The 15243-nt window shown below is 44.2% G+C and overlaps 1 protein-coding gene across 1 annotated transcript in view; it reads left to right on the top strand.

The window, feature by feature from the left end:
• Positions 1-15243, top strand: part of FNDC3B (fibronectin type III domain containing 3B) — a 213803-nt gene that overhangs the window by 164484 nt on the left and 34076 nt on the right. The window contains exons 19-22 of the mRNA XM_054204807.1: positions 1235-1407; positions 3603-3716; positions 6282-6431; positions 10556-10836. Of these exons, the coding sequence (XP_054060782.1) occupies positions 1235-1407; positions 3603-3716; positions 6282-6431; positions 10556-10836 (718 nt within the window). The remainder of the gene's footprint in view (positions 1-1234; positions 1408-3602; positions 3717-6281; positions 6432-10555; positions 10837-15243) is intronic.

The raw sequence follows: 15243 nt of genomic DNA, 5'->3' as shown, positions 1-15243 counted from the left end.
AGACGACAAATTCAGTTTCCCAAAAAGTTGTTGTTCCAAGTGAAGCGCAGGGTTTCGATCGTCGTACAGAGATGCGGAATCTCATAAATATTAGCGGTGTGACTAATAACGTTGGAGGAGGGCAGTTGTGTGTATTTTTATTGGGTGTTAATGAGGCTTTGCCAGAAATCCCATGTATAAGTAGTAGCTTTGGAGAGTACATGACCCACCTCAGCCTGTGTCCAACCGTAGCCAGCCGCCGTGTGCCTCCTCATTTCTCTCTGCCCCAGAAAGAGCGTATTCAGCCCCGGTCCCAGTCTTTGTGCAGCTTTCTGTACCTTTTCTCTCTCCCCCCTCACTGACCAATTTTTTTTTTTGCACGTGACACCACCTTTAATATTGGGGGAAATAAACCAAGAAGCTTTTTTTCTTCCTCAGGAGAGGATGGTAGCTACTGTCTCCTGCTTAAAAAGTAGCTGGGCACCTCCTGGCATCAAACGCAACTTCCCAGGGTGAAAGATTATTGCCCTGGGGGAGCTGCTGCTCTCGCATGTGACGGTCTGACCTGGGGAAGGTTTAGGGCTAAGGGCAGTACCATTTCTAACTGACAAATAGATCTCAAAACCAGTATAAAAATTCACCCTTGGATCCAATATACCATGTTGTTTCCTGGAAGACTGTACCTTATGGTATTTATTTGCTTTATAAATGTCAGTTATGTACATGGGTGAGATATTGAAGGTAAGGCATCTATTGAAGAGGAAAATCATGGAATGGTTTGGGATAGAAGGGACCTTAAAAGCCCACCCAGTGCCACCCCCTGCCCTGGGCAGGGACACCTCCCACCAGCCCAGGTTGCTCCAAGCCCCGTCCAGCCTGGCCTTGAACCCCTCCAGGGATGGGGCAGCCACAGCTTCTCTGGGCAACCTGGGCCAGGGGCTCACCGCCCTCACGGCCAAGAATTTCTTCCTGATATCTCATCTAAATCTCCCCTCTTTCAGTTTAAGACCATTCCCTCTCGTCCTGTGGCTCCCCTCCCTGATCCAGAGTCCCTCCCCATCCTTCCTGGAGCCCCTTTAGGGACTGGAAGGGGCTCTAAGGTCTCCCTGGAGCCTTCTCTTCTCCAGGCTGAATCGTTGCTGATTGTGCCTGTGGGTGTATATGTATACATATATCTGCGGTATGTGAAGCAAAAAATTAATCTTCCTGGCATTTGTTCCTTACGTTATTAATGAATTGTATGATTTCTTTATAGATGTGCCTCCATCAGAAAGTGGCTGTCCCGTCTCGGAGTACAGCGTGGAAATGACAGAACCCGAAGAAGTTGTTTCTGAAGTGTATCATGGGCCTGATCTGGAGTGCACCGTCAGCAACCTTCTTCCTGGAGCCACATATCGGTTCCGAGTGCGAGCTTTGAACGACGGGGGGGTACGTGCCGCGGGCCGGGGAGCGTTCTGGCTTCGTCTCCGTGGAGGTGGTGCCGTGCCCGGGACCGGCCCTTCTGCAGAGCGGGTTGTGATAGTGCCGGTGCTCGGAAAGGTGGAGATGGGCAAAAGTGAGAAATGTTTAAAGGAACTTTGGAGGAAGAGCTTGCAGTTTTGAATCTGGTACTCTTTTTGGAAGGGGATTTCAGGGACTGAGGTGATTCAACTGGACAACATCAGCTGCACCAAAATGTGCAGAATCCCTGCTAAGAGTCCTACCTGCTTCCAAGGAGGAATCGCTTTATTCCCCTTCCACCACACGTGTTCTTTTTGTTTTAAAACTATGCAAAAACAGTTACTGAATTTTCACTCAGGTACTGATATATTTTGGCGAAAGCTTGCATTCTTAATGATTTTTTTTTTGTTTAAATTTGAAAAAAAAAAAAACATGCTTTATAGATTTGATGATTATTTTTTTTTTATTATAAGATTTCCTTGGAAACGTGCCTTCCCAAATACATCAGAAATTCTATCTGATGTCCTGGAGATCTGCTGAAAGATCCTGTTGATTCTGTGAGCTTTGGGTTGTTTCCACTTGCCCCTTTCCAAGTTTTTTGTTTTTTTTTTTTCTTTTTTTTTAATAAAGGCAGTCCCAGCAACAGTAGGTGAATATTGATGTGTTTGTTCCCAGGAAATCTTGATGACAAACATAACGTGAAGGTTTAAAGTTACTCACAGGGAGAAGTTCCCGTAAAACTTAACTCAGGTATTAGAAAAATATGCGAGTCTGTTGAGCTGTTTTGTCTTTAAAATATCCACTATTTTATTTTTGTGAAAAATCAGTTAAATACACGTGGAGAGACTGGATTTGCCTGCTGGAATGAAAGCAGTTGCCTACATGGTAGCTTTGGATATAAGATACCTTGTCCTTTTTTTTTTTCCCCGCTCTCTTTTTTCTTTTTTCTTCTTTTTTTTGGCAAAACAGTGTTTAAAATTGCAAAGCGCTTCTAGTCCCACCGTTGTTAAATGAGGGGGCCAGGTTTGGTTTGCTTGTTTTGTTTTTGGTTTTTTTTTTCACCAGATACAAAATGGGGAGGTGTTCTTCACCAGATGCAAACGCCTTTCTTCCTCCCGTTAGGTAAAGAAAACAGCAGAAGTCAATAAATGAGACTGTTTGAAGGGTGCGTTCTTTGTAATTCGGACAAAGCGATCGGCGTTAGCCTTTCTCCATAGCTCAGAGACTGACACACGTCTGTTGAGGGGTTTCCTGGGCTGCTTCATTTCAGTGGCGTTCAGCCTTTGGAGTGGCTCTTTTTTTTTTTTTTTTTCCATACTTGCTGGTATTGCATTCCAAAATAAGTAAATATCAGTGTTTTTCCTCTAATTGCTTCCAGCGAAGTTCCTTTGTTCTGGAGAATGATTTCTAATTAGCTTGGGGTTGTACTGAACAAACTTCATTATCCCGCTCAACTGGCCTCAGAAAGGCTTTTTCCCCCGTTATTGCTCTCCTGCCCTCGCGCTGCTGGCTGAAGCCGGTTTTTCAGACTCTCGAGATTTGTTCTTGTCTTTTCCTAATGTGCCTTTAAATTATTCTCCTACCGAGGGCTCGGAAGTTGCGTGAGCTGTTGGCTCAGCTGCCCGTGGAGCTAAGCCTGGCACGGCGTGTGTGCAGCGTGCCCCGGCACGTTGAACCCAGGCTGGGCTCCATCCCACGCTTATAATTAACGTGGCAGGCATTTTATATAAAACAAGCTGGATTTGGACTCCAATATGTGCTTTACTGTTGCTGTGCTCCTCCTTATATCCGTGAGTTATGCCGGGCTGTGGCACAGATGTGAATGCTTTACTTTAAGGTAAGGTAGAGGGACACAAACTGTTGCTCACTGACTCCGTTGCTGAGTGAACGTTCTCACTTTTGGGTAAATTGGAGGTGGTTTGTGCTTTCACGGGCGCTCACGGCCGCGCAGGAGGGTGTACGTGCCGTCTGCTCTTACCCGAGCTTACCTGGCATTTTAACTTGGCAATAATTTACGTGGTCTCGCGCAGAACTCTGATATTCGGTGCCGAGTGATGGAAGTCTGTCTTTGAGACAGTTCATTGCATTGAAAAAGTTGGCGTGCTGTTCTTGGAAAGCCTTTGAGGAACGCGAGGTGGGTGGAGGCTTAGATATTAACACCCAGACACCTTGTTCCCCTCTAGTACGGGCCGTATTCGGAAGCTACAGAAGTGACCACGGCAGCGGGACCGCCCGGGCAGTGCAGAGCACCTTCCCTCTCCTTCCTCTCCGACGCGCGGGTGCTTGTGAGCTGGGAGGTAAGTCAGCTGGCCCCACCGTTTCATTTCCATCTTAACTCTTTCCCAAACTAACGTGGTCACCGCAAAACTCGAAAGCCATCTTGAGAGCTCTTCACCGCTTTAGAATTACATTTATTTTGTGGAAGAAAACCATCTGTGGAAAGTCTTCTGTTGCAGAAAAAAATCATCTTCTCTACTTTCCTCTTCAAAGAATTGCATAAAGTTGATCGTGGGTCACCCAGGCCAGGATTCAGATGCGAGACCTCCTACGCTGGCGTTGGGTGACAGAGCGCTGCTCGCTCAGAACTGCTCTCTGCAGGCTTTTAGCGTGTTAGAGCGTCCTGGGGTGGAATCGTGAAGGCAAATATTTGATTCTTGGCTGAAGCTGGAGTCTCTGATATGAAATAACCTCTGCACGACTGCTTACAACGTCGGGTTCTTCCCCTCAAAAATTGTTTGTCTCTTCCCCAAATATTTACTTTTATTTTAGTTTGTGTGCATTCCTTCTCCATTCTCCGGGATCTTAGACACCGGACTCTCAAAACAGTTCTTCGCTGAGATGCTGAGGGGCTGACTGGTGTCATTAGAAGAAAAAAAAAATTACGTAATTAAGGCAGAAAGGAAAGGATGTTATAAATAAGGTGGTGATATGGAGCGGTGGGGCTGTAATTCTGCCATGGACTTTCTTTGAAAACCTCGCAGCCGTTCCAGCCCTGCATCTGTCGGCTCCACCCATGAAGGGATGTCCCTGTTGAGAAAGACGTTATTGATGTTCACGAGGTGCTCACATTGATTGTGCTGGCAACAGATCTAGATAACAAACGTAATCGGAGTTTAATTTTATAATGAAACAGGTGGTTTTGGTGCAGTATTTGTTAATATTTCTTGCAGCATTTGGGGATGCTAAGCTAGAAGTCACGCTAAACTTTTTAATGTTAGCTTTTAAATGAGTGTATGGACAGGCATTTGCTCTCCCCAGCCAAGAGCGAATACGGCAGCATTTCTGGAAGGCTCCGTATTTATATGCAGGATATATTTGTTTATTCTAACTAAAAAACGAAGCCGTGGAAGGAGTAATGTGGTTGGCAGTGGTTATGTTTTCTTAAAGACTCCTATCATTTTTTGGCTGACAAAAACATGAAGGAAAACCAGCAGAGGACTGTGGCGGTTTTTTGCCTGTAGAGCACACGGTGGTGCCTCCCATGCCGTGTTTACACGTTGTTTGCAAACTTTGGCTTAGCGGTTCCGCACGCTGCTGCGAAAGCTGAGGGGCAGAGCTGGAGGAGCCGGCGCGCAGGTGCGGGGAGGTCGGTCACTGGCGTGCTGCGATGCTCTGGATCCCTTTACTGGGAGTTAACACCTTGCGCACTGTGATCACAAAGTCTTTGCCATATCCTAGACGACACTTCTGCACGTAGAGCAGCGATTCCCCCAGCTGCTTTGGTCCACACAGAACAGCTCTAGGTAGTTCTGGGAGAAACACAATATATTTTGGTTTGGGAACAGTGCCGTTACGCTCTGCCCCAGCAAATTCACGTATTTATTCTGTGTTCCCCCGGACTTCAGGGTGATAAGCACCTGGAGCCCCTCTGCTGTGAGGACAGGCTGAGAGAGTTGGGGGTGTTCAGCCTGGAGATGAGAAGGCTCCGGGGAGACCTTAGAGCCCCTTCCAGTCCCTAAAGGGGCTCCAGGAGAGATGGGGAGGGACTTTTTACAAGGGCTTGTAGTGATAGGACAAGGGGAAACGATTTTAAACTGGAAGAGGGGAGATTAGATCCGATATTAGGAAGAAATTTTTTTTACTGTGAGGGCGGTGAGCCCCTGGCCCAGGTTGCCCAGAGAAGCTGTGGCTGCCCCATCCCTGGAGGGGTTTAAGGCCAGGCTGGACGGGGCTTGGAGCAACCTGGGCTGGTGGGAGGTGTCCCTGCCCAGGGCAGGGGGTGGCACTGGATGGTCCTTAAGGTCCCTTCCAACCCAAACCATTCTGTGATTCTATAAAGGATTGCTGAGGACATATGGATCCCGTAGGAGTCTTTTTGCGGACGTTAACATACCCAGGGCAGCGCTCCCATGTCCCATACTGGGACCATTAGCTTGATGGCTGACTTCCACTGAAAACCTCGGATGAGCTCCTCATTCGTTGAGGTTGTTCTTTTCCCAGTAACACGAGTAAGTGCTCTGGGCCGGCTCTTCCAGGGCTGTGTTTTTATCGCTCAACTAGACCAGGCTGGACCGATGCTTTTTTTTTTTATCATCTTCATGGTTGTGCTTCTGCCAGGCCAGTGGAGAGACAATTTATTCCTGAGTGTCCTGATGAAAGCAAAGGAGCTGTGTACACTTTCTCGTTTCTCTGAATTTCTATCAGGTAATTTTTGTGCAGAATTGGCCTGTTTCAGTAACCCATTAGGGAACACTAATTCAGTGCATTTCCATTTGCAGCAGTAATGGTGTATTAATTTAAAAACGAGGAATGTTGGATTCCCCCCCGCCCCCGCCATGTACTTTATTCCAGTACTCCCAGTGAAACGCGGAGATCTCAAATGCTCGTTCCCGAATTGAACCGCATAAATATTTGTGTTGCAGAGTCCCGAATGTTCTGGTGCTGACATCTCTGAATACAGATTGGAGTGGGGAGAAGACGAGGCATCTCTACAAGTTGTGTATAATGGCACAGACACCTGTTTTGAAATAAGCCAATTGTCAGCGGCAGCGCAGTACTGCTGTAGGCTACAGGTATGGGACTTGGGAATTTCCGCATGCCTTGCAATCCGCCATGTAAACAGTTTCTTTCCACTGTGTTTTTAGTGTTATCATTAGCCGCTGTGAAGTTACGTGCTCTGTAAGTCAGAAGGAATTTATACATTTATTTTAAATGATGCAGGCTGTTGCTGTGTAACTGAAGAGTTCAGATTCTGCACGATTCAAAGTGATAAACAGGGGGGTTGGTATAACTTTTAGCTCTCAAAAATTGCTCTTATGTCTCATGTGGTTTATTTTCAGTTTATTTATTTAAAGAGCCACCTTGCCCTCTGATCCTAAACCAAAATGATAATGTTCTAGACAATTTTAAAAAAAAGTTAATTTTTTTTCTTGGTAATGAGATGTAAACAACATCTACCTCCCAACTGGATGGTGAAGATTCCCCAAGCTTAAATAATGAACTCCAACATCTGTTTCATTTATCAAATAAAGCAAACCAGCTGAGTAGTAGATTGTGTTCGTAGGAGATGGTAGGGGCCAGAAAGTCAGTTCTCATCTTTACCTTTTGTCTCTCACATTTGTAGGATCGGATCTCCTATATAGTCTCCATATGATTTCTTTTTCTCTGATCTCTTTCTTTCCTTTTATTTTCAGTAAAAAGTGTCAGTTAACATATATATTTCGTATATATGAAAATAACAATACAGCACTTTTTCTCCTTGATGTCCACTGAAAAATAAGTGGAAAGCAAAGTCAGTGGGAGTGAAGTAAAAATATTTTTGCCCAAAATACTCTTCCGCAAGATTTATTTGTATGTGAAGACAGAATCCCACCCGTAACCCAACCAAAAAGTTCACGTACCCACCCAGCTGGCAACGTGTGGGACCACCCGGGCTTGTTTCTTTGATCAGGGACAACATGCTTCTGTCAAGTATTTCCTTCTTACTTTTTCTTTTTTAAACGTTGCATTTTTTTTTTAATTTTTTTTTTTTTTTACGGAGTAGCTTTCGAGCAGCTGGCCGGCAGCCAAGGAGCCAGGGCCCCACACCTCTTAAGTACACTCAGCTGGATTTTGTGAGTGGGTCATACCTCGCTCCGGCACCGATGGGTGAGGCAAGCGGAAAAGAGCGCTAAGAGGAGATCTTCATCTTAAAAATGGAAACAGCCAGCTGGGTGGCATCCTTGATTTCAAGTGGGCGTTCATTCTAAACTACCTGCCGCGAAAGCGTCGCACAAATCTGCTCAGGTTTTAACACAGCCAATATAATTTAGTTCGTAGGCAGAAGTTAAATGAAACGGCGCAGCAGCGCTAAGACATTTTATTGAAGTCCCTCCGTGACCCACGTGTTCTAGAGGGCTTCATCCTGTAGATCTGGTCTGTGTATTACATGGAGAAGACTTTTTTTATAAGATACACTGGAACATTTAAACAATTACCAAAAAAAAAAAAAAAAAAAAGAACTGAGTATCTCTAGCAGACGAAGAAGGAAAGTTAAATAGTTTCAGAAATTTTAGGTTTTTTTTAAAATAAAAAGGAGAGAATAATAGCTATTTTTCTTATCTGTTAGCAGCTTTAACAGAAAAATCTTTCTTTTACTTTTTAAAAATAAAGATTGCCCAAACCACATTTACTCTGCCTTCTAATAAACACACAGTATTGCTATCTCAATCTACAGTAACTCAATAAAAAGAGAGAATTGAGGAATCGGGCGTATATAACTACAGGGCACACGATTTGTCTTTACTGTTGCTCAACTTTTTTTCCCTGTAATGAATATTCCTGAAAAAAATTGTGGCTTTTGCAAAGGGAAATATTGTGTCATTTTGGAAGGGGGGAGGTATCTAGGAAGCGAAGAAAGAAATTCCCATCAGTTATGATGATGAGATTGTCCAATAACGCAGCTAAAAGCGCCGCTAAAAATAAATTGCTTGGAGCAAGACAGAGATTGCCAAACACTGGTTTAGAGGCAAGACAAATAATTTCATTGTCAGACCACAAAACAAGGCTCACTTCTAACAGCTCTAGGAGCGTTTCACTAAATAGAAGATGTCCCTGGAGCAGGATTTGTTTTGAAGGGCTTTTTAAAGGCTGACAAATCTAACTTTATTATCTCTTTCTTCAATGGAACAAAATGCCTCCTGGAAAAACAGAAACGCGGCTTTGTGTTTGTGTTGTGCGCAACAGAAATAAGTTATTCGCTACAGTTAAGCGTAGATAAGAAATCACAAATTGTTTGACGTGTCCTTTCCCTGCCATCATAGTCCTCGTGGCAGCATTGTAAACCCAGCTTTTCTAATTAATTGCGATCTGTTGGAGCTGAGCTCACTTTTCCAAATGCAAAGGAAATGTGGATGGTGGACAATGCTGAGCAATGTAAAAAGCTGCTTTTGAAGGTCTGGACCTCCTGTAGCTCAGCCGGGGCCATCATATGCTATCACAAGCTCCCCACGTACCTCGTGGGCTAGCAGCAGGCTGGGCTGTATCAGGAGGAACCCAGCTGGCAGATCGAGGGAAGGTGGCATTGCCTGTTACGTGCCATTCAGGAGAACCTGGAATACTGTGTCCGATTTTGCTCCAGGCAAAGGTTGAAATAGAGATGTTCAGATGAGATATAAAGAAAAATTTATCACTGTGCAGGCAATTACGGGTTGTAACAGTGGTCCAGAGGGGCTGTGCAGTCTCCATCCTTGGAATTTTTCAAGACCTGACTGAACAAAAGCCTAGGCAACCTGGTCTGCGTTCAGGTTTGACCCTTCTTGGAGTACCAGGTTGGACTAGATAGAATCATAGAATGGCTTGGGTTGGAAGGGACCTTAAAGCCCACCCAGTTCCACCCCCTGCCCTGGGCAGGGACACCTCCCACCAGCCCAGGTTGCTCCAAGCCCCGTCCAGCCTGGCCTTGAACCCCTCCAGGGATGGGGCAGCCACAGCTTCTCTGGGCAACCTGGGCCAGGGGCTCACCACCCTCACACCAAAGAATTTCTTCCTAATATCTCATCTAAATCTCCCTTCTCCCAGTTTGAAGCCATCGCCTCTCGTCCTATCACTACAAGCCCTTGTAAAAAGTCCCTCTCCGGCTTTCCTGTAGGCTCCCTTCAGATACTGGAAAGCTGCTATAAGGTCTCCCCGGAGCCTTCTCTTCTCCGGGCTGAACACCCCCAAGTCTCTCAGCCTGTCCTATGTGTCCAAAGGTCCCTTCCAGCTGTCGTGGCTCTGTGATTGTGTGCACAGGGGCTTCTAACAATCCTGGGGAGGTAATGCGAGTTGTTTCCTAGGCCAATCCAGTGCAACAGCATTTACCGCTGACGGAGCATCAACTGCTAAAAACCCGGGTCTGTACAATTGTGCAACGTCGAGCTTGCAAAGACAACGGCATCTGTAATTAATGGGCGGAAGTGGGCCAGATCTCGAAACTTGGTTTCCTCTGGAATCCTGGATCTGTGCGCCAAGATGAGAAGCTTGATAACTGGTTGCTCTCCTCTCTTGTGGAAAACATGGAGCTATGTGCTTTGGGGGTGGTTTGCTAGCGATTCGGGACTCCTGGGCAAATCGGAGTCATAGACTCAACGCCGTGCTGGGTTCCTGTATTCTGATATCAGAAAGTTTTCAGCATGAAATCAGCTATTCCTCCTCTGAGCTGGGAACCAGCGTAGCTCTCAGTGAGCCAAGTGTCCCTTATGTCTAGGGGTACCCTGCTCGCGTAAAACATTCGATCTTGCACTCTGCAGCGTGCTGAGGATTTTCTAAAGGCCAGCTCAACAATTTCGGGTAGCCAATTTGCTGAACAACATGATGTCACCTGTCTCTGACAGCGTGGTGACCGTGACATTTTTCCTTGCTAAACAAAGTTTGCGGCTGATAAAAAGGTTACTGTTAAGTTTGATTAAATGGCTGTTAGGGAAAAGAGAAGTATTCTCCAATTGATCGGAGAGATACTCCTGAGTAACAAAGGAAGATGTTAATTGCTCTGGTGTAGGTAGGGGTATGAGTTGGTGGAGGGCCTCAATCATGCTTTGGAGAATAAGTCAACGGTGCGTATTCTCTGAAGAATCCATGTGACTCTTCCAGGCTGCACAGTTCATTATTATGATCTCGATAGTCACGTGAAAGAACATTTATCCTGTAAATTTTTTTATTTTTTTTTTTTAATACACAGGCTATTAACCAGGCAGGAGCTGGACCCTACAGCGAGCTGGTGACCTGCAGGATCCCCGCGTCTGTGCCCGACGCCGTCTGTGCCCTCTCCGTGCTGGAGGATGAGCACCTGGATGCCTCCCAGCTCTCACCCTCCGTGTGCCTTGTCCTGACCTGGGAGGAACCGTGCAATAACGGAGCTGAGATTACGTCATACAACATTGACCTGGGTGACGTCAGCATTCCCGTAGGAAACGTTACAAGTTATGTTATCAATGATTTGCTCCCAGAAACCTCATACCGGTGAGTACCGCGGTTTTTTGGTGTGGTGCAGGGCGCTCGGGATGAGATCACACAGCTTAATTTTACTTGGGAAATGTTTATGGCGTATAGAGTAAGGAAAAAAAACCCAAAACACACCCAAAACCAGCTAGGGAGCATAGAAATCTGCATTAATTCCTTTATGGAATGAATTGCAGTATTTCATGTTCACATACTGCTCCCCTCACCTCCCTTCTTCCTCTTCCTCCTCTCCTTCCGTTATCTCTGATCTTTCCTTCTTTTTAAGTTGCTCTGCTATGGCAAGGTTACACTGGTAGGTAAATAAATTTTAAAAATGGGGAATAACTAAAATTAGAATGTGGCATCTCGTGTTTTTTCAGATGCTTAGCACTTCTATTCCAGGGGTTTATATCATTAACGGTATTGATCCCTGGGAGAGGACAGCAATTTGCACGCAGCGAACTTTTATTTGTACAGCTAGAGCTATTTTTTATTTCTAGCATATGGAGATTAATGAAAAGACAATCTGAATTTAAAAACCATTTCTTTATATGGGTTCAGATTCTAAATTTCTAAGTGACGTTGCCAGAATTTTATTGTTATTTTAATGTTCGGGCTGATATGGTTTTTTCCTAATTGCTAATGGAAACCAAAAAAATATGGTTCCATGCAGGCAATGAACAGCAATACAGCCGAAGATGTGACAGAAGAAAATCTATTTTAAGTACTGTTCTAATAAAAACTGAAATGTGATTGCACAGTTGTAAAACTAGACGTGGTACAGACCGACTATAACACTTCCTTGTTTTTTTCCTTTGTATTCAGGGTCGCAATCCTCCAGGTCTTGTAGAGTTTAAATGGAAAGGTTATTTCGCAAATTTTATCATGTACCAAAGAAAGAGAACTTCTCGTAGCAAGTGTACAAATATGTAGACTAGAAGTTATTTAAAGCAAGGCACATATATTGCTTACAGTGTCTAGTGCAGTGATTCCTGATCTTTGCCTAGAATATCTAGGCTTTAAAACTGTGTAGTAAAAAAAAAAGATGTAGGGGTTTATATATATATACATATATATATATCTCCCTCTGACAATCTGAAAAAAGAAGGTGAAATAGGAATTTGGTGATTTGGAACCCCTCCATTCCAGATTACTCAAATCCAGGAGATGTGACTACATTATCGCTGTCTCCAGTTCTTCGGTGGCTTGTAACACTGGGATCTTTTATGGCAAAGGCAGTAACGAGATGCAAGTTTTTTCTTCTACTGTTTATTGAAGATCCTAGTTCTGTGGTCACTTTAAGCTAGCATTGCTGTCAAAGGAAGTCTCTTCTTCCCTCCTTGTATTGTCCCCTCCTTTGTGCCAGCAAAGTGCTGTCACACCATTCCAGACTGGGATAACTGGTCGTCTTGAAAACTAATAGTATTTTTTTACCTTGTAAATGGGTAGAGAGAAAGGAGGGGGTGGAAGAGGATAGGACCAGCTCTTCTAGCAGACGTGCTGGCCTAAGCTAGTTTAAGGTGTTTGTGAAAATACTTGCATACTTGAAGCACGTGAATAAAGCTGCGCAAGGGTTTGAGCCAATTCAGGTTGCTCATTCTTCTGACCTTCCTCCATCTCCATGTTCTCCCACGTTTCTCACCCTCTGCCTTGTATCAACGCTGGTGCCTGTGTGATCTTACTCTGAGCCAGACCAGGGAACCCGACTGATGGAAGGCTAATCAAAAACCCAGTAAAACTAACAAGGAGTGGAAGAGCTTGTCTATTGACTGGCTACCCAGCTGTGGAACTGCATCATTTTGTGCAGTCTCATACTCTCTGGTTTCTCCTCGGACGTTCAATCAAGAGTCAAAACAGCTAAAGCAAGACGAAGAGCTTTGAGCAATGCAGTCAAGACAGCCAGAATAAACCATCTACATTCTTCAGTCTCTTTTTTAGCTGGTTCTTAGTTGTCTACAGCTTCCTTATGCGAAATGTCCTTGTCTTCAAAGCCTGGAAATGGCAATACAGAATGGAAGGATGGGCAGGACACTACTCTTTATTACCATGCTGCAGTCTTGTCTGTGAAGCTCTTACTCCTGCTGCCATGAAAAGCATTGTTACACTAAAATCATACCGGATTTTTTTAGATTTTTTTTTTCCATTCTTATTTCTTTTTTTTGTAAAAAGCACTGTATTAAATCACATATTTTTAGTCGGGGAATCTGCTTGTCGTTGATTGAAATGAAAAGGCTAAAACACAAGAATTAACTGCAACTATTCTAAATATTGTTGCAAAACTGAGTTCCTACCCCAAAAAAATAATTATTCCAAAGAGCGCAAACCAGTGGATGACTAATAAGAAGTAATAATATATGAAAGCTCTTTTCTTTAATTAAACAAGATAAAGAAACCCCCAAATCTTGCATCTCGTGCCTATCAGGGAACACAAGCGACTGCAGTTGAGTTGCAAAAGCACCTCATCTATAGTTCGAAGTATTATTCTGCTAAGAAAAATAGACTTGGCAAAGGGTTTTTGCTATCGATCATTAACTCTTTCATTGATATTTCTTCTTCAAGCCTATCTTGACACCCATCTTTCATCAGGGAATGTCTGTGCCCTGATAAATGTATCTGTAAGAAACATGTTTATCAAGCTGTAGGCAGTGGGTTTTTTGCCCTCCCTGTTTTAATCGGAAGAGTGTTTCAGAACATCACTGATCTCATTCTCTAAATTTCTTCACCAATGGTTTTGCTTTGCTGGTCAACTTTGTTTAGTTCAACTAGCTCTTCTCTCTCTCGAGTGTTTATTCCCTGCTGTGTTTAAAAGCAGTGAATGTGTTTTCTTCCAGGCCTTGTTTTTCCTAGACTAAACAAGCCAAACGCTACTAGGTTTGAGACTCTGAACTCTCTTGCCAAAGTTTCGGCAGAATTTGGAGTAAATCAGCAAAGGGCTTATATGTTTTAGTTGCGTTGGAGTTTCACTGTCAATGTTTTTGTTTGTGGGAACTCAAAATTGAAAGCAAATCTTGGTATTTACGAATCCACCAAGTCCAAAATTGGCAAGGAACGTTGTTTTGGATAGCGGTGTGATTCTAACAGCGTGTCTACGTGTGTCCACCCCGTTGGACTTGTTTGCTTAGGTCTGGCATTGCTCCTCTGCTTCCAGCTTCTGCGTGGGAATGGCCAGAGATGAGCAACTCAAGTACACACTGAGCAAGCTCCGGGCTTTTTGCGGAGGTGGGCTCCAAGCTGCCAAGTTCGATGGTTTCCATGTTGAGTAGCAAATCCAGCCGGGATGCCACAAGAAGGATTTAAATCCCAAAATTCATTCAAGGCAGGAGGAACTGGGGCATGCCTCTGCCGTGGAGCTAATGGCCAGCGTAGGGCTGATTTCAAGAGGACTTCTCCAGTGTCAGACACAGGCCAGGGTTCCTGTTGCAAAAAGCAGATGCCTCGCAAAAGCACTGTGTAAACATGATTGCTGGCGAGCAGCTGCAGAAATGTGTCTGCGAGTTCTGCTGCCTTTCCGTGTTATTGACATAGCCACGGAGCTCCGATCTTAGGGGAATTACACTTGGACTGGTTTTCTCTGAACTGATGTAACTAGAAGTGAGTTAGTAAATACTCCACACTTAATAAGTATTCAACAGGAATAGAAATACCAATTTTCTGTTACATGCCGTTCCCAAGCTTTGCTCCACGCTTTCTGTACTTAATTGCGCCGTGCTGTTGCGATGCTTCACTGCAAGACAACTTCTGACTTCTAAGAATGTGTATTTTCCTCGGAAGTTACATAGTTTGCAGAAATACATAATAGCCTTATTAAATTTTAATAGCAAAACTTAATTTTAATTTGGTTTAGGAATAAAAATACTAGACATTTTAAGTTTCTAAACTGTATCGAGGGAAAGATCTTCCAAGATGGAGAGAGAGGAATGCACACGGATGATCAAGTTAGCAGTGCTTAAGTGGGTGATAAAATAAAATTTATGCTTCAAAGTGTAAAACTAAGTCTTGCTCCGGCCCCAGAAGGGTGCAGTCTGAGTGGGGACCTGTGGGACTGGTTGTTCTGGAGGCTGTGTGTGATAACTCCGTCACTCCGTCGCGTTCAGGCTGATGATGACGGCGGAGCATCCCGCGTCTCCTCCCTTTTGAAGTCCGTGGCATTTTTAACTCCCGCAGGTTTCCAGCAGCCGCCTGTATTGCAGCCGGGGGCATTCCACTTATGGGAACTAGCGAATCAAACTCTTCTCATGTCAGACTCTAAGATTAATTCAAAAGTGATTTTTCAGTTTGTTAGACTACTATACAAAGGATTTTGTGACCCAACTGAAAATAGCATCCTGTTTAGTGTGTTTATTTTCCTGGGTCAAGGATCTTATAAGATAGAATGGTCTGTTAAAGGTCTTTTAATGGTTTCTAAATTTGCCTAGTCTGTTTTGTTTT

This window comes from Rissa tridactyla, chromosome 6 (assembly GCF_028500815.1).
Source record: "Rissa tridactyla isolate bRisTri1 chromosome 6, bRisTri1.patW.cur.20221130, whole genome shotgun sequence".
NCBI lineage: Eukaryota > Metazoa > Chordata > Aves > Charadriiformes > Laridae > Rissa > Rissa tridactyla.
Note: the sequence above shows the minus strand (reverse complement) of the source record. Positions and strands in the feature narration are given on the sequence as shown.